Source organism: Carcharhinus amblyrhynchos, chromosome 1, assembly GCF_965287045.1.
Source record: "Carcharhinus amblyrhynchos chromosome 1, sCarAmb.v2.hapA, whole genome shotgun sequence".
NCBI classification, from domain to species: domain Eukaryota; kingdom Metazoa; phylum Chordata; class Chondrichthyes; order Carcharhiniformes; family Carcharhinidae; genus Carcharhinus; species Carcharhinus amblyrhynchos.
Window position 1 is genome coordinate 154415991 of NC_137324.1, and position 19030 is coordinate 154435020.

General features: G+C 42.6%; 1 protein-coding gene across 3 annotated transcripts in view; it reads right to left on the reverse strand.

The window, feature by feature from the left end:
• usp38 (ubiquitin specific peptidase 38) overlaps positions 1-18427 on the reverse strand; it is a 31375-nt gene extending 12948 nt beyond the window's left edge. The window contains exons 1-6 of one of the 3 annotated variants that reach the window (XM_080193986.1): positions 18150-18427; positions 14267-14992; positions 11139-11274; positions 6839-6968; positions 5200-5301; positions 1829-1987 (exon numbers count right to left, since the gene is read on the reverse strand). In XM_080193986.1, the coding sequence (XP_080050112.1) occupies positions 1829-1987; positions 5200-5301; positions 6839-6968; positions 11139-11274; positions 14267-14951 (1212 nt within the window). In that variant the 5' untranslated portion in view covers positions 14952-14992; positions 18150-18427. Of the gene's footprint in view, positions 1-1828; positions 1988-5199; positions 5302-6838; positions 6969-11138; positions 11275-14266; positions 14993-17370; positions 17448-18149 lie in introns of those variants that run through there. The other 2 variants (XM_080193995.1, XM_080194001.1) reach the window with 2 other exon arrangements.
• Between the last annotated feature and the right edge of the window lie 603 nt (positions 18428-19030).

Here is a 19030-nt window from a genome sequence, read left to right on the forward strand (position 1 = left end):
ATAACTTGAAACTTAATTACAGCAATTATAAATTTGTTTATAATTAGACATACAATATGGAATATTACCTAATTTTCTGAGGAATGATTACAATGTCAGTGATGATTAGGTTGTCATCATAGTCTAACGATCATTACATATTAGATATAATCAAGATCGTTTCTGTATTTCTTAAAAATCTTTCATGTGATGGGGGCACTGCTGGCGAGGCCAGCATTTACTGACATCCCAAATTGCCCTGGAGAAGCTAGCAGTGAGTTGTTTCCTTGAACTGCTATCTTCCGAGTGATATAGGGACACCCACGTGATATTAGGAAGGGAGTTCCAGGATTTTGACCCAGCAACAGTAAAAGAACGGCAATGTCATTCCAAGTCTGGATGGTGAGTGGGTTGGAGGGGATAAAGCTTCGGAGTTTGGAATGTTCAGTCAAAGGAGCTTTGGTAAGTTGCTGCAGTGCATCTTGTGTGTGGTGTCACCATGCACTGGGAGTGACGATAGTGAATGTTTCTGGTGGTATATGAGTGGCCAGTCAAGTGGGCTCTTTGTCTTGGATGGTGTTGAGTTTCTTGAGTGTTGTTGGAACTGTCTTTATTTAGCTGAACACTGCATCACACTCCTGACTCGTGCCTTGTAGATGGTGGACAGGCTTTGGGGAGTCAGGAGGTGAGTTACTTGCCACAGAATTCCCAGCCTCTGCCCTGCTGTTGTAGCCACAGTATTTATGTGGCTGGTCCAGTTCAGTTTCTGGTCAATGCTAATCCTTAGGATGTTGATACTGAGAAACTCAGCAATGGTAATGCCACTGAGTGTCAAGGGAAGATGGTTAAATTCACTCTTGTTGGAGAGGTCAATGCCTGGCCTTTATGAGGCATGGATGTTGCTTACCACTATACGGTTGAGGTGCTGAGAGATTTGAATGGGGGTTATCACAGGCAACGTAGGGAATATATAATTGCAACTATTGCATCTCACAGACGGAAAAGAAGTTAAACAGGGGATGTGATTCTTGGATTTTAATGAACTCCCAATTTGCAACTCAAGGAATTACATAACAGCCTTTAGCTGGCCAAACTCGAGTCACAGTTAGAATGGATAAATGCTTGAATAACTGCCATTAATTTCCATTGCCTTTCATGAAGCTGAAAGTTGATTTGGTTGTGACCTACTTTTATAAACACAAAACAAACTAAAATCTCAGAAACTGAAGTCAGGGGCTAGATTTTACACTCGCCTGCCACCAGGTTTGAAGGTAGGCAAAGGTGGGTGGCCGGCCATCTAAAATCTAGCCTTCCTACCGCCTGCCCTGACCTGTCTTAAATTTTAGGTGGGATGGCAGAGGCGTCGAAGACCTACCCTTCGGCCTGTTGAGGCTCGAGTGACCAATTAATGGCCACTTAAGGGACTCATTCCACCATTACTGGTACTTTATCCATAGCTTGGGGCGGGGGGGGGCACACTAGATGAAAAGCCCAGCAGCTTTGGCTGTGCAGAGTCATGTTTGCCAAAGGTGAAGTTTTTGTGGGCCCACTGGGCTCATTGGAGGTACGTGCCTCCCAACCCCCCGACAAAGGCCATTTCTTCCCGTTAACCCTCTCCCCCAAACTCTCGAAGCCAGTACCCCCACTCGCTCCCCTAGAACCCCACCCCGGATTTACTCGGCAGGATAGAACTGCCTGTAATCCCAGCAGTGGGTGGCAATCCCAATCTGATTGGCTGGAGCTTCTTTCTTAGACAAAGACGGTGGTCTTGGGGTGGGGGTGGGCAACCACAGCGTCAAATAAAATCACATCACAAATGGTCTCCTGTAATTAGTTCTTGAATTCTTACCTTGATGGCCTCTAGAATAGGTTCATAGAGATCAGGGAACCCAGAATACTGATACATCATACAATGCACCAACTCAGTCAGCTGCATCAGGAATATTTTGCCAGTCGGCGAATCTTCATCTTTCAGGAACTGAACTAGCTTTACAATGTGAGGAACAATCTGTGAACAGATCAGTTCATGGAGTTACACATATAAAATCTCATATATATATTGCTTGTTTATGGCAATGTAACGTTGGCACATTGTGACTTGAGTTTGTTATTTTCTAATTGGTTAAGTTTGTTAGTTGCTCCTTTTGTTATCTAATCATATTACACAGAGTCCTGACTTCCAATTTAACATTTGTTATACCATCAGCGGTATGATACTGTTCGCTTGTTAGCCATTCACGCATCATAGTACATATATTCACAACATCAAAAAAAACTAATAAAAGTCAAATCCATAAACTTGGCTCCAACACCTTGTCCTGCTCTCCAACAATGTTTCTCGGAAGGTTTATATCTACCCTAATTCCGATGCTATCTTGTCTGAAAGTATTCTGACACTGCTCTCCAGTTCCAAATCTCAATAGTGTTATTTGTAGATTGGAAACCGTAACTCCAAAGTAATTGACTGAAATGTGGCCAGGATTGCCATTTCCTGGAGTTATTGTGACTTTTCCACTGGCGCTCAAAGCATTCCTGATGTTTGATCCTGTTTGCCCTTTTTTGTCTTAGGTGGCTCGCCATAACACTTAATTCATATCCCCTCAGTTTCAAGGTTATCAGGTCCCAATCCCTACAGGCCCGCTGCTAACCTTGGCCTACCCACTTCTCTCAGCTTCTGAACTTCACTGTTTCAGATCACATTGGGCCTTACTGCTTATACCCATGTTCACACTCTGCTGCACCCAGCCAGGCTTGTCATCACCTACAATAAACCCAATCTTAAACATAGGGAGGGAACAAAGTGGAGAATCACATTGAGCTTGATCCTTAGATATTGCAGCAGCAAAGGGGAAATTTCCCATGCTGACAAGGTCATAAATGTCTTGTTTCTAACAGTCAGCTCAGAGATCTTTCTTTTTTTATGATGAAGGGACAGCCCTGTAACGAAACACCATCCACTCCAAGAACATTAAGCTGCATTCAACTCCGAGTGGAACAGATATTTTTTCTTAGAATCCTTTCAGTGCAGAAGGAAGCCATTTGACCTATCAATTTGGCATTAACTCTCCAACAGACCACCCCACCCCACCCATGCCCTATCTCCATAACCCCATGCACCTAACTCCCTAATTTCCATCCCTCCCCTCAACATACACATCCCGAGGCTCTAAGGGGCAACCTAGCATGGCCAATCCACCCAACCTACACATCTCTGGACACCAAGCAGCAATCTATTATGGCCAATCCATTCAATCTGCACATCTTTGGAGCGTGGGAGGAAACCCACTCAGACACAGGGAGAATATGCAAACACCACAGGCAGTCACCAAGTTCGGAATTGAACCCAAGTCCCTGGTGGTGTGAGGCAGCAGTGCTAACCATTGTGCTGCCTAAATTTTCTTTGGGAGTTTGCTGCAATGTAATTTCATTAATAGTGGGTGAATTGTAAACGTGAAGCAATTCATTGACTGCAAATCTGAGATCAATTTATTCACAGCTATTTAACACTGTCTTTGTGTCATGCTGGTGCAGAACAATTACTGACAAAATAGTCACTGTACTCAAAAACCTGGCGACATTAACAAGTCAAACATTGAGAAACTCTAAAGTGAGAAGCCACGTATTATTTTTACACTTATTATTTCTAATAGGAGAATATTTAGAGAAAGAAACAAATAGTTTTAAGAAGTTAAAATTTTGACAAAGGATTACAACCAAAGTGTTAATCTGATTTTTTTTCTCTTTGCAAATACTGAAGCTCCTGCTCTGTTTCTCCCTAAGTTGTTCTTATTGCATAATTTTGTAAGGTGACTTTTTGAAGAGTACAGTGAACAGTTTAAAAAAAAAACAAGGATGAAATAAGACTCATACTCATCCTTTATATACTAGCACTTCAATTACAGCATTTGACCGTATTTTGACACCTCGCTGATGTCTGTTTCTATGATTTGATACGGCTGATTATTCCAAATATACATGACTGAATAAATCCCTCCTCAAAACTGGTTTTTAAATTTACTTTTCACTCATTTTAATGCTGTCCTTTAATCTGACACTCCTGATTACCCTGAAGTAGCACTCATATTTTGTTGTTTCTGCACTATTTAATATTTCATGTAGTTCAACAAAATTTCCCTTTATCCACCTCCCGCCTATAAAAGGTAGAACATGGCCATGTCTAATCTTTCCAGAATGCTCATCTCCTTTGTATTTGGAGTCAATCTTGTTATTTGCCACTTTGCACTCAGTAATACCTGTCATTGTATCCCAAATGTCTCCCAAGTTGAAAATGGTATTTTTCTTTTGTGGTATCACCTACCAGAGCTTAGCACAATGTCAAAAATGTGGTCAGAGATCTCGCTATAGTCTTGTAGCATAATCTGTTCCATATTTTATTGCTCTTGCTGTATATAATCCAGCACTTTGAAAATAAAATACCTTCAATATCTTGACAGTTAGATTATTTGGGGTGACATGGTGGCAGAGTGGTTAGCATTGTTGCCTCACAGCACCAGGGGCCTGGGTTCAATTCCAACCTTGGGTGATGATCTGTGCAGAGTTTGTACATTCTCCTCATGCCTGTGTGGGTTTCCTCCCACACTCCAAAGACGTGCAGGTTGTTGAGTGGACTGGCCATGCTAAATTGTCCCTTTTTGTCCCAAGATGTGTAGGTTAGATGGGTTTAGCCATGGTAAATATGTGGAGTTAGGGGGATAGAGCCTGGGTAAGATACTCTGTCAAAGAGATGGTGCAGATTCAATGGGCCTAATAGCCTCCTTGCACTGTAGCTATTCTACGATTCTACTCTGTCTCCTTCACTGCACCCACTTGCAATACATTTAGCAATGTCAAATTTAAATTGTATTTAGCTTGCTCAATTACTTAACATTAATAAACCCTTTGACAAATCTCTCTTCGTATTCTTTTGACTGCTCCTTATTTAGTGTACCACGTTTCAGAATCTTGCATTGAGTTTTGAAAGAACATTAACTCAAAGAAACAAGAATGGTTAATGCTCATAATGAAACCAGTAAAGAAATAGCAAATGTTCTTCATTTTGACTAGTTTAATGTGTTGTTATATTTCTTTCTTGCTGCTCACACAAATAATCTTATAAATATTTTCTAAAGTTTTACTTAGAAGAGAATCACACAGAAAGCAAAGGTATTAACCAGCACAGAACGTGTTTCTTTTCTGAACAGTACAAGTAGAATAACTTACTAAATGAAAGGCTTCAGGAGAATGCTGAAAACTGAGCAGCATGTGGGAAAGTACAGTCAAAGCACCAGGCCGCACAATTGGATACCAGAGACGATGGAATACCTAACACAGAAAATATATTCACCATTAAGTAGCTATGAAATAATGATTTTCCCACTAATTTGTTTACTCTGGACACAGTTCTGTGGACCTCAAACCTTTACTTGGATCCGTGGGGTGTCAAGTCATTCTTCAGAATGTCAGCAAGTAGTCATTACTCATGTGCAAGTTTGCACAGTAGGCACAGCTGAACCAGATAAACCCTCAGGTTCTCTCACACTTGCACTTTTAGAAGATGACATCTGTAGCAATCAAGAGCACAGGCTCAAGTCAATCTTCAGTTTCATGATCTAGGGACACTAAGGCTGAGTAAAGAGTCTCTACCACTGCCCAGCCCAGATCAGCTACCTCAGTGCAGACCAAAGATGGAATCTCAGCATTAGAGACTAGCCAATGCACATGGTGTTTTATCACCACCCGATCCACAACCAAAGTTACCCATATTAACTTTAATTTGCAATTGGTGAGCTCAACTCTATAAATGCTGTATTTTTTTGTTGCATTTGCTATCTTGGGAGATGCTGATCTACAAATGATTTTTTTTAGAAAAAGTAATTGGAAAGGAAAAAAAAATCAAAATGGGCAATCATCTTTGGAAATTTTCCCAGTTCCTTAATGCTGAGACCTTGATCTTATGGGACAAAGAAATAAAGCAAAAACATAAACAAATTTTCGTGATGCCCAATTAAATCCTCAAGTTACTGTTACTGCAAGGCCCCTCATTTTTAAATACACAAGGCTTCTACCAAACAGCTATGAGCTCGGTGATTTACAAACAAAGCAGTGTTTCAGGATTGCAGCCAAGACAATTTATTCATATTATCAGCAGCCGTAGGCACAGAATGAGCAGCGCATCATGTACAATAAATTCTGACCCTGGAGCAAACAAACAAATGCAAGGTTAAAAAGGATATTAGATAGTGTGTCCTCTCAGGGCAAATAGATTACAACTGACACACTCCTGCTGCTATCATGCGTGCTTAATGGTCGCGTGGCTTCACAATTATTCAAAATAACGCTGAGGTTAGAAAATGGTTTAACTCACTGAGTAGTGTAGGAAAACTGCTTTCAATGACATGAGATGGACTCGGGTATCAGTAGATTAGGGCTGGGGAGGGGGAATATAAAGTACTTTAATTGCTATGTCACAACACTCATTGTTCTGCTTTATTGAAACCCTGGAAACGCTATATTTCATCTTCTTTCACGTTTTCTGTATTACCCTAAATGTTGATACCGTTAATACTGTAACCTTCCATGTAATTAATGTAACAGGTGGTTTTAACAGCAAAAAGTGTTTCCATGCTGAGATTTCAACAAGGCAGTTTCCTTGAAATGATCTTTAAATCTGAAGATTTATTATTTTCATTGGAGGTGTGAAAGCGTAACAGACATAATTTACTCTTAACCATGCTGTTCTGTATAAATAGCTGTCTAACATTAGTATTCATGCAGTCACATCTGGAACTGTCATTTCCATGTTCTGTTCTTTATATGGAATAGCTGCATTTGGTTTATTCCCCCCCGCCCCCCAATTTACCTGTTCGATCTTAAGCAAAGTGACATCTATGAGGATAGTGAACTTCTGGACTGAAGCCAATCCTTTGAGCAGCGCAATCACCCATGTCTCGACATGCTGAGCTAACGGCCAGGACAGCCAATCAATCATCCTTCAGGGCACCAGAAAATACAGAATCAGAAACATTTAACTTCTCTCCATGGTTTCTGTATACAGATGTTTAAAATACTTCCTTCTCTGCTACATAGTGAAGTAAACATTTATTCAGTGTTGTAAATAAGCACTCTAGAATTTCTTTCCTAAACAAAAGCTTCCAACAGTGCTTTTCTTTTTTACTGTCATGCTTATAAATTTTTCTCAAGGCCAATTTCCATTTGCTTAATGTTTTTGTCACATTAAAAATTAGACCACCATAAAAAGACTGCCCCCCCCACCCCCACCACACACACACCCCTAGAAGCAGAGGCACAGTGGTATTGGGGAAGTGGTGGTTCAATGACATTGTCACCAGACTAGTAATCCAACGACCCAGGGTAATGTTCTGGGGACCCGGGTTCAAATCCTACCACAGCAGGTGGTAGAAATTTAAACTCAATAAAACACCTGGAATTAAAAGTCTAATGATGACCATGAAACGATTGTTGAACCATCTGTCTTTATCTGGCGTGGGCTACACGTGAGTCCCGACCCATAGCAATATGGTTGGCTCCGAAATGGCCGAGCAAGCCACTCCTGAGAGCAACTAGGGATTGGCGATAAATGCTGGCCTAGCCAAGACAAAAATGAATTTTAAAAAGTCAGCTTTGCTATTCAGTATCATAACTGATCTTGTCTCCACTTTTCTTTTGCACCTTTTCCTCAAGCTATCCATTGGTTCCTTAGCAGATCAGTAAGTTTAAGATCAACCTGAAGTATAGTCAATAATGGAGCATCCACAACCTCCGAGGTAGAGAATTCCAAAGATTCACAATCTTTGCAGTGAAAATGTTTCTCTTTATCACAGTCCTAAATGACTGGCACTTTACCCAGAAACTGTGCTCAAGTGTTTCAGATTCGGTAAAGGGAAAACAAACACTCAGTGCCCACCCTGTCAAGCCTCTTCAGAATCTTGTACATCTCAATGATATCACCTCTCATTTTTCTAAACTCCAGAGAGCACAGACTAGCCTCTCATCCTAAGACTATCCTCTAAATGCACGAACCAAACTTTAAGCTGAAACTGCTAGCAGGACACCAGTACTCCTAAGTGACATGGTTTGGGCTGCAAGAAAGAGGGAAATAAAAAACTCCCGCAATTACTTTGTGTCGTTTTGCCTTCAGTTTACGCACGTGTCTGTGCCTCCTCCTGCCTTCCCAACTCCTCCCACTGTCTCCCCCCTCCCAAACGATTCATGCTCATCACTGTTTCTGTCATAGTCTGTTTATCATCTCCAACATTCATATGTTCAAGGTTGAGACAGGTTTTTAACCAGTAAGGGAATTAGGGGTTATGAGAATATGGTGGGAAAGTGGAGTTGAGGATTACATTGGTTCAGCCACGACCTTATTGAATGGAGGAGCAGACTCAATGGGCTGGGTAACCTACCCCGGCTCTTACATCTTACGGTCTTATCAAGATTGAGAACATTTGTGGTGGAAAGTTTGTAAACAGGCCTAGATTTTACTTTAGTAGGATTTAGGCTGCCTGCTTAATTTGATGTGTTTAAAAAAACCTGTAAAAACAAATGGATGGGATTCTCCAGCTGTTCACGCCCTGCCGTCCCTGCGAGCAAGGACAGAGAATTTGGCCCTCAGCCAAATCTTTATTCACCGCAGTGGGATCAAACAATCCTGGAAAAGAATCCCTATCTTCACACTCTGTTTCTGCCCATTAGTAAATTTTCTATCCTTACCAATATACTACCTCAAACACCATGGACTCTTTTCTTATGACTTAACTTTTTGTGAGGTATGTTGGCAAATGGATTCTTGAAGTCCAAATAGAACACATCTACTGGTTCCCCTCTATCCACTCTGGTTGAGGCTTCCTTGAAAAATGCTAATAAATTAGTCAGACACAATTTCTCTTTCATGAAGCCATTTGATTAGATTATGATTTTCTAAATGTGCTGCTATTATTGCCTTAATAATTGATTCTAACATTTTTACAATAATGGATGTTAAGCTAATTGGCCTATAATTACCCGCTTTTTGCCTCCCTTTATGATTAGGGATGTCACATTGGCAGTTTTCTAATCCTCTGATACTTCTCCAGAATCAAAGGACTTTTTGGAAGATAATAAGAACATAAGAACATAAGAAATAGGAGCAGGAGTAGGCCATCTAGCCCTTCGAGCCTGCCCCGCCATTCAATAAGATCATGGCTGATCTGTTGTGGCTCAGTTCCACTTTCCCGCCCTCTCCCCATAACCCTTAATCCCCTCTCTTATCAAGAACCCATCAACCCGCTTCTTAAAAATATTTAGCGAGGCAGCCTCCACCACTTCAACGGGCAGAGAATTCCAGAGATTCACCACCCTTTGAGTGAAGAAGTTCCTCCTCAACTCCGTTCTAAACCGCCTCCCCTTTATCTTGAGGCTGTGCCCCCTAGTCCTACTGTCTTTTTTGAGCGGGAAGAGTCTCTCCACCTCTATCCTATCCATCCCATTCATCATCTTATACGTCTCAATGAGATCTCCCCTCATTCTTCTAAACTCTAACGAGTACAAGCCTAGTTTATTCAGCCTCTCCTCATAGCTCAATCCCCTCAACTCCGGTATCAGCCTAGTAAACCTCCTCTGCACTCCCTCCAGGGCCAAAATATCCTTGCGCAGGTGCGGCGCCCAAAACTGCACACAGTACTCCAGCTGCGGCCTCACCAATGCCCTATACAGCTGCAGCAAGACCTCCCTACTTTTATATTCAATCCCCCTCGCTATGAAGGCCAGCATCCCATTCGCCTTCCTGACCACCTGCTGCACCTGCAAGCTGGGTTTTTGCGACTCATGCACAAGGACCCCGAGGTCCCTCTGCACCGTCGCCTGCTGCAGTTTTTCGCCACGTAAGTAATAGTCCTTCCTACCATTCTTCCTACCAAAGTGGACCACCTCACACTTGCCAACATTAAATTCCATTTGCCATTTCCTGGCCCATTCGCCCAGCCTATCTAGATCCTTCTGCAGACTCTCCACACCCTCCGCACAATTTGCCTTTCCCCCAATCTTGGTGTCATCAGCAAATTTCGACACCTAATGCATCCACTATCCCTGTAGCTACTTCTTTTAGGATCCTAGGATGCAAGCCAACAGGGTCAGGGGACCTATCTGCCTTTTGCCCAATTAGTTTATCTTACACTACTTCTCTAGTGATGGTGAAAGTACTTAATTCTTTAATATTAATGGGGTTACGATGATCTCTTTGGTGGTCTTGGAAAGCATATAATGAAGCATATTTCAACAAAGATCAGTGTACAGGTCTCCCTTTCAGCAACGCAAGTCCATGATACTCATTGATCAGAACATTGGATGAGGACTTGGATCATTTTTTCCTAGTTTATACCATATCTTACAATAATAGTTAGCTTCACATCATTGGAAAAGGAGTGGACCATTCAGCTCCTTCATAAGCATGTGCTTTGTCTGCCTTACAGCATCTCTGGAACGGGAAGTCTTTTAAGTCGTAAGTCTAATTTAGCACCTTCAGCCTGTTCTGTCATTCAATGACATCATAGCTGACCTATACCTTGTGCCTATGTTCCCTATCATTTGATACTCTTAACCATTAAAAATCTTCTCATCTTAGCCTTGAAAGCTTAAGTTGACCCAGCATCTAGTCTTTTTTTGGGAAAACAATGCCACATTTCCACTACCCTATATTTGGACAAAACGCTTCCAGATTTCACTCCTTAATGTCCAGTCCCTAGTTTTGAGATGGTACCACTTCTTCTATAACCACTTACGCACAGGGACAATCACAAAAACCACCTTCTCATAATAGACTCAAAGGGGCGATTTTCTGGCTGTGCTCATCCCAAGACCAGAAAATCCCACCAAGGTTAACAGACCTTTACATGGTCCTGTCCCACCTGCTACAATTCCTGTGGCGGATGGGATGGGAAAATTCCACCCAACATCCCGCAACCTCCCACCCTCTCCAAGCAAATTGTGCTACCCCTTCATTTTTAATCATTACATGGGCTTTAATCAGTATCTGCTCAAAGAGGCCGTGTTTGCCTACATAACGAGTGAATGCGAAGTCAACAAACAATTCAGTAGCTCAGAAATGCTTTGGGATTTTCTGGAGGATGTGACAGGTGCTACATAGATGCAAGTTTCTTCTTTACCTGCAGAGAGCACAAGTCATGCTGGCATCTTTGACATTTTGATCTGTGATCAGGCTTCGAATGAGAACTGTAATCATTTGTAGTGGGATGTGCTGAACAAGACTCGCGAGGGCAATGGAAGGTTCAAATATGGAATCTGGAAAGCAAGCACATACACAGGACTTAAATGTAGAATTTGGGCATCGTCTTAATTTCAAACCATAACAGGAAGCAGGAAAGCATTCAATAACTAATCTACACACAAGGGATGATTAAGAATTAAACTCAAGAATTTATCTGTTTATTTATTTTATTTAGAATTCTAAACATTACTGTCACTCATTTTTAAAAGGGAAGGAGCATGCACATAGAGCATTTTTATGATATGCGGTGGGATTCTCCCCCCCAAAAAATTCTAAGTGCTGAATTTGCATTAAAAACTGGAGTAAATCCCACTGGCTTTTTTCAGTGGGATTTTCAAAATGGATCTCCCAAACTCTGTGCATCACAGAATGCACTGGCTTGAATCAAGCTAAAAATCAGTGGGCCTACTCTTGCTGGAGAGACTGACAGCTTGGCGCTGAGCAGACCACTGCACATGAACCAATCTGTCAGTGTCAAGATGGGTGCATGCGCAGTAGCCCTATATGGCTAGCCTCCCATGAAACTACATCACTGGCCGTGCGAAGCCCCACACTTCCATCGCTAGTCTTTCGGACATGTCCGGGCCAGCCCTGACCCCACCCTCCCACACTCACATCGACCTCCCAGACAGTCCCGATCTCCTGACCTTCCAGCCACCCTAGTCACCTGTCACTGCCCAATGCCTGGTGGGCAGTGCCAAGGTACCCCCTGGACATTGCCACTTTGCTCCTTGGACAGTGCCGGGGGGGGGCAGTCTGGCAACGCACCTCCTTACTGCTGATCTCCTGGGGGGGCCTCCGTGGACCCCCTTCATTCCATCAGGTTGCCAACTACCTGCTAGTCAGGAGCTGTTGTAAACCCTGCTGGAGTGAAACACTCCTGGTTGGGTGGAGGGAGGGGCAGAGAGGAGGAGAGGCTAGCTGGCCCCATGACTTCAGTCCTGGACCCACTAATGAGATGTAAATTAGGATCAACATAATCCATTCAGCTCCTTGCTGCAAATCCGGTTGTTGGAGATGTGTGCAGATCGTGGCATCAGTGGGAAGCCTGCTAAATGGCCTCTGCTTAAATCTCCCAGCCTGCTGTGCTGTGGGAGAAACGTTCCCATGATCTTCTACAGAAGCACCATTTGAAAGCTTTCTGATTGTAAGACAATTGGGTAGACTTTTGAATGGACCTATCTTTCTCTACACCCTAGGTGCAACCCTATAGTCTGCTATAGTGACTATAGTGCTACAGTCACAGCTAGGGTGTAGCACTATAGTCTGTAGTGAACCCCCGACTATCAAAAGAGAGGGTGGTGGTTTGACAGCATTTCAACCTCTGGACAGAGCGCTTTGGAAGGGAGGCATTGAGAGAATCAAGTGTCAGAAATTTGCCCCTCACTTCGAAATAGGCAAAGTAAAACCCTGCACAAACGTGTCCTCGTACATGGGCTGCCTATATGTTTGCCTGCTCTAGGTCGGAGAACAGTCTGTGGAAGAGAGAATCGTAGACGCCAAACTTCTCCTTGTAGAGAAAAAAAATTGAATAAATAGCTTTAAATAAAATTGCCAGGTGTGAAACTGAACTATGAAGACTAGCAAGATCCCAGTTTTGCTCACCAGAGAATATAAAAGTAGGGAGGTCTTGCTGCAGCTGTATAGGGCATTGGTGAGGCCGCAGCTGGAGTACTGTGTGCAGTTTTGGGCGCCGCACCTGCGCAAGGATATTTTGGCCTTGGAGGGAGTGCAGAGGAGGTTTACTAGGCTGATACCGGAGTTGAGGGGATTGAGCTATGAGGAGAGGCTGAATAAACTAGGCTTGTACTCGTTAGAGTTTAGAAGAATGAGGGGAGATCTCATTGAGACATATAAGATGATGAATGGGATGGATAGGATAGAGGTGGAGAGACTCTTCCCGCTCAAAAAAGACAGTAGGACTAGGGGGCACAGCCTCAAGATAAAGGGGAGGCGGTTTAGAACGGAGTTGAGGAGGAACTTCTTCACTCAAAGGGTGGTGAATCTCTGGAATTCTCTGCCCGTTGAAGTGGTGGAGGCTGCCTCGCTAAATATTTTTAAGAAGCGGGTTGATGGGTTCTTGATAAGAGAGGGGATTAAGGGTTATGGGGAGAGGGCGGGAAAGTGGAACTGAGCCACAACAGATCAGCCATGATCTTATTGAATGGCAGGGCAGGCTCGAAGGGCTAGATGGCCTACTCCTGCTCCTATTTCTTATGTTCTTATGTAGAGTTAGCAGCTCTTAGCTAGGATAATGACAATGGTGTTTCAACTGGCTTCACTGCCTAGGGTGCAGATAATTTATTTTATTCTTTCATGGGATGTAGACATTATTTGCTGAGTCAGCATGTGCTGTCCATCCTTAGTTGCTCTTGAACTGAGTGGCTTACTGAGCCATTTCAGAGGGCATTCAAGAGTCAACCACATGGCTGTGGCTCTGAAGTCACATGTTGGCCAGGCAAGGACGGCAGATTTCCTTCCCTAAAGGACAGCAATGAACCAGATGGTTTTTTTCTGACAATCGACAATGGTTTAATGGTCATCAGTAGGTTCTTAATTTCAATTTTTTAAAATTAAATTCAAATTCCATCATCTGTCATGGGGACGTATCGGACCAGGGTCCCCAAAACATTAGCTGAGTTTCTGGATTAATAGCCGAGCAATAATACCACCAGTCCATCACCTCCCCGATAACGAGAAAATGAGCCTAAATTTCAGTTGCTGATGCTAATTTTTGTGACTCCCTGTAGGTCACGCATGAGCATGACTGTCAAGTGGTAATCAGATCAGGCTTGATTTTGATGCTACAAACAGTTGATTAGCTTACTGAAACAAAGAGTGACTGTAAGATATACAGTATAGTCTTTATCTTGAGTACGAGAATTGAAAATGGGGGAAAGTGACAATCGCTTTTTGAAAAGATTTGAAAGTGAACACCACAATAGGTCTACAAAAATAACAACTTTTCATTGGAAAAAAAGCTGCTCCTCTTAATGTGTCCCTTACCTGTAGCAGAGATTATTACGAATACCTCTTGTAGAGAAGGCAGAAGTGCACCAGGTTCGGCTTTCCAAATGCTTTGTAGCAAATTGCTTACTTTGTTCACCTGAGAAATAAATCCACGAATCTCTTCCTCCTGTGTCGCGTTGCATTGGAACTGAGTTATAGTCCTTACCAGCTGCTGGCAAAACAGCACTGCCGATTTACCCCTTGGGATGCAGTGTACAAAGTCGGACAACAGCTCACTCAACCTAGCACACAGCAAAGGCTCTGGTCTCTCGCAAACTAATCGTAGCACCTCAGTGTGCATGCAGCCAAAGATTTCAAGCACAGAAGGGCAGCTCATTATAAGTTTAAGTCCCATGTGGATATAGTCAATGATGGCAACATCTTTCTTATCTAATGATCCATAACCTTGCTGCAAAAGGTTTAGAATAAAGCCCTTGTTAAAGAACTCTTCAAATTCACAACGATGGTACCTGGCATAGGCGTCAAGTACCTGATGACCCACTTGTTTCTGGAAATTGTCCTCTCCAATTAAAATTAACCGCGTGGTTAGATCAAACATGGCCTTGCATTGCTCTCGGTCAACTGAGTTCTCAGCTGCATCCACCACTTTCTTCACAATCCCCTTCTTCACTGGTAGGGGGTGTGAAGAAGTGATGAGGGCTTCCAGTATTTTATCCATCATTGATCACTGTACCATAGGATTACACTGGAGGTGGCCAGAGCCTAAGAGAAGAAAGAGGAAAAAATAAAGTCAAAAGGCAAATTGTACTTTTCCAATTACATTTTGACAGAAAAGTATTTTTAAAAAAATTAATCTCATTCCTATTTTCAAACTCCTCCTTGGCATTACCTATTTCTATCATCTCATATCCTACAATTCCCAAAGATCTCTTTTGCTCCTCCCCAGTTTTCTTCAGTCCATGGCCGGAATTTTACAGGCACACCCACCCTGATTCTGGGGGCGGGCAAAGCTCGGAGCACAGCAATCCCCATTAGCCTCGGGTGGGATCGTACGAACCTTGGGTGGACATACTGGTAAAATTCTGCCCTGTGTGTGGCGGTTGTGCCTTCAGCTGCCCTTAGTCTAAAATTCCGTTCCCAAACCTCACTTATTCTTTTCAGGCACTCTTTAAACTTGGATTGAGTTTTTGATCACCTGGCCCAATATCTCTTCTGTGGTTCTGGGTTAAATTTTACTTGCAGTGTATTGTGATATTTTAGTATGTTAAAGGCACTATATAAATGGTGAGGCCGCAGCTGGAGTACTGTGTGCAGTTTTGGGCGCCGCACCTGCGCAAGGATATTTTGGCCTTGGAGGGAGTGCAGAGGAGGTTTACTAGGCTGATACCGGAGTTGAGGGGATTGAGCTATGAGGAGAGGCTGAATAAACTAGGCTTGTACTCGTTAGAGTTTAGAAGAATGAGGGGAGATCTCATTGAGACGTATAAGATGATGAATGGGATGGATAGGATAGAGGTGGAGAGACTCTTCCCGCTCAAAAAAGACAGTAGGACTAGGGGGCACAGCCTCAAGATAAAGGGGAGGCGGTTTAGAACGGAGTTGAGGAGGAACTTCTTCACTCAAAGGGTGGTGAATCTCTGGAATTCTCTGCCCGTTGAAGTGGTGGAGGCTGCCTCGCTAAATATTTTTAAGAAGCGGGTTGATGGGTTCTTGATAAGAGAGGGGATTAAGGGTTATGGGGAGAGGGCGGGAAAGTGGAACTGAGCCACAACAGATCAGCCATGATCTTATTGAATGGCGGGGCAGGCTCGAAGGGCTAGATGGCCTACTCCTGCTCCTATTTCTTATGTTCTTATGTTCTTAAATGCAAATTATTCTGTTTTTGCTTTGGGCAGCGAGTTAGTATGTTTTATAAGTTAGTGCAAAAAAAACTAGATATTTCTGGAAGTCCGTGCACATTTGCAGGGAACACAAAGGAAAATATCCACGTAAGTAGTTTTTAAATTTGCTGTGTTGTAAAGTCATGCAAAAATAAAAGGACTTGAACTGTAAAACCATGAACTGTTCAGTCCTGGGAAGATCTGGAAGGATGAAAAGAGGTTTGCTGTACGATGTTGTGAGATACTGAATTCTTCACACCAGGAGGATCCTCGCTCTTTGTCAATCTCAGCTCGGTAGTGGTGGGAAACAAGAATAAAAATTCTGATACAAAGAATTTTTTCTGGAACTAGAATAGCTCCTTCTGACTTGTGATCAATATGGTAAGTGCTGTAAAGGGCACATGTGGAATTAAACAAGGGCATAACTGTCTTTCACTCTTCCTGGAGCTGAATTCCTCAAAACATGAAAATGGTTGTTTAGATAAGGTACCAAAAGATTACTGATGTTCGTACTCCACCACTAGCCACTGCTTTCAAAAGATGAGTAAAGTGTCGCAAAAATATTTAGACTTTTTGTAACTATTTTCTCCTTTCAGTTGCCACTGAACTTCTAGTTTGTCACAGACTGTACTTTAAAAAGAAATGCAGAAGATTTTATCTTATATTAAAGTATAACTAAGTTTCCAAACAATAAACATTTACATTCAACTACCAGCTATTCAAAAAGTGAACCAGGCTTAAAAGAAATCTAAACAAGTCTAGAAGGTACTCAGTAGAGCACATACTTCTGCTGTGCTTCGTGAATTCAACATTATTACAAGTACGCAGCTCTTCCTTAACTTTCCCCTGCCTGTTTGATGCACTGTAACTGCAAAACTGAGAAAATAAATCCTTTTATGAAGAGCATCAGTCTCTCTCGAGGCAGCTTTGGACCAACCCACAACCAATGATCTGCTCTGAGAACTCTGCTCACATTTTGACATCTGTGACACATTACACCACATAAACTAACATAATCCACAACATTCAAAAATAATGAACAACATTCTAAAGCAAACAACCACAACATTCTAGAATAAAGTTTACCCTACGTTAGCCTTTAAAAAAAAATTCTAGGATTCAGGTCCGTATCTTTGCTGGACATTTCCTTGGGCCATATCCTACATGTTTCATGGAAATTTGTCCATTAGTCGTTGAGATATATTGTTTACAGACAGACAAACAGACTAACAAGCTAGTGAAAACATTATCTCCACCCACCTTAATGGCCATAATTAAATTCTGATGAAAGGTCAACGACTTGAAATGAAACATTAACTTTGTTTCTCTCTCTACAGATCTAAGCATTTCCAATATTTTGTGTTTATTTCAGCTTTTCCAGTACCCGCACTATTTTTGTTGCGGTCTAAATTAAAACCAGCGGGCGGCGTTACTTCAGAAAGCAAATTCCTGGTTAGCAAAAGGGGCAACACAACTGGTAATGTTCATCTCAATTAACCTGAACGGATCCTCTTTGCGCAATACAACAGCTCCAAGTTAAATGAACATAGGCGGAGAGGCACAAAAATCAGTTTGGAAAATTGAAAAAAAACGTTGGGGTGGATTCGAATTCATCCGAATATCACAAGAAGCTGAAACCAGACAAACTTCCTCCCCCCCAAAAAAAAATTCTTAAATAAATCAGATTGATATTTCCAGTTGGTTTAATAAGTAGAGCAACAACTTCTCTCGGAGTCGAAATGACCTAGCTGATCGCTGCTTCAACACCATGACAGGGTAATTTTGGCCACACCGATTTAAAATAAATCTTTTAAACGAATAAAAAAAATATTCGGGGCCCATGGCAATGCGAGGGGAACCGTACGGGGTACATAAAAAGGCAATTTAAAAAAAACACAAAGCAACGCCAAGAGAAAAGGGAATAAGCAAGTTCACAAAGTGATAATGTTGCAAGTCATAAGAGTGAAGGCCAGAGACAATCGCGGCTCCAGTCAGCGGGGTCTCAACGTTCCAAAAAGGAATGCTGTGTCACAACTCACCCAGGGAAACCATGGCAGCCACCGTCCTCGCGCTCACACTGCAACACAACCTTCCAAACGCTACCTCCGCGCTATTTCTCACTCCGCGCCGCCACTCAGCCTCAGGGGCCCGACCACCGAGGCTGCTTCATCCAAGCAGACAACCTCCCTTCCTCTCCTCCCCTCCCGGCACCTCATTCAGAAACGTCAGCGCGACAACAGTAGGCAGGACCCCGCACCTCTTCATTGTAGTTGGTCAATGAAGCGCCGATGCTGCTGCATGTGTTGAACAAGGGCTTGGAGGAAGGGGTAGAGGGGAGGAGAGAGGAAAGAGACAGAGAGAGAGAAAAAAGGGGAAGGAAGACTTTTTTTAAAAAAAACTACATTTTATGTTTTGGTCGAGAGTTATTGATACCAAGGCTTCTACCCAGGCACATTTTGAGACTACCTCAAGCACTCAATGTAATTTGAGAATAGGGTGGTTAACGAAGTGAAATGCATCCGTTTAGCACGTTTATCGCGTCACCAACAAGATGTATATTTTAATCTTTCATGTCTATGACGCTACAATCAAGCTGTCAAGTGTCATTTAGTAGGAGTCACAGCCTATGTCTAGTTTTTAATGTCGTGTGACCTCTTTCCGTCACGTTTCACTGAAGGATGGACAGCTTTCTGTCTGTGTGGTTGCAATCTCTGTCACTATTGGTCATGTTCCGTCTCCTGTGTTATTATAGTGTGGAGATGCCGGCGTTGGACTGGGATAAACACAGTAAAAAGTCTCACAACACCAGGTTAAAGTCACAAATAAACCTGTTGGACTTTAGCCTGGTGTTGTGAGATTTCTTACTCTTATTATAGTGACAGGAGCTAAACTGGTGCAGCGATTCCTATCAAAAATGTAA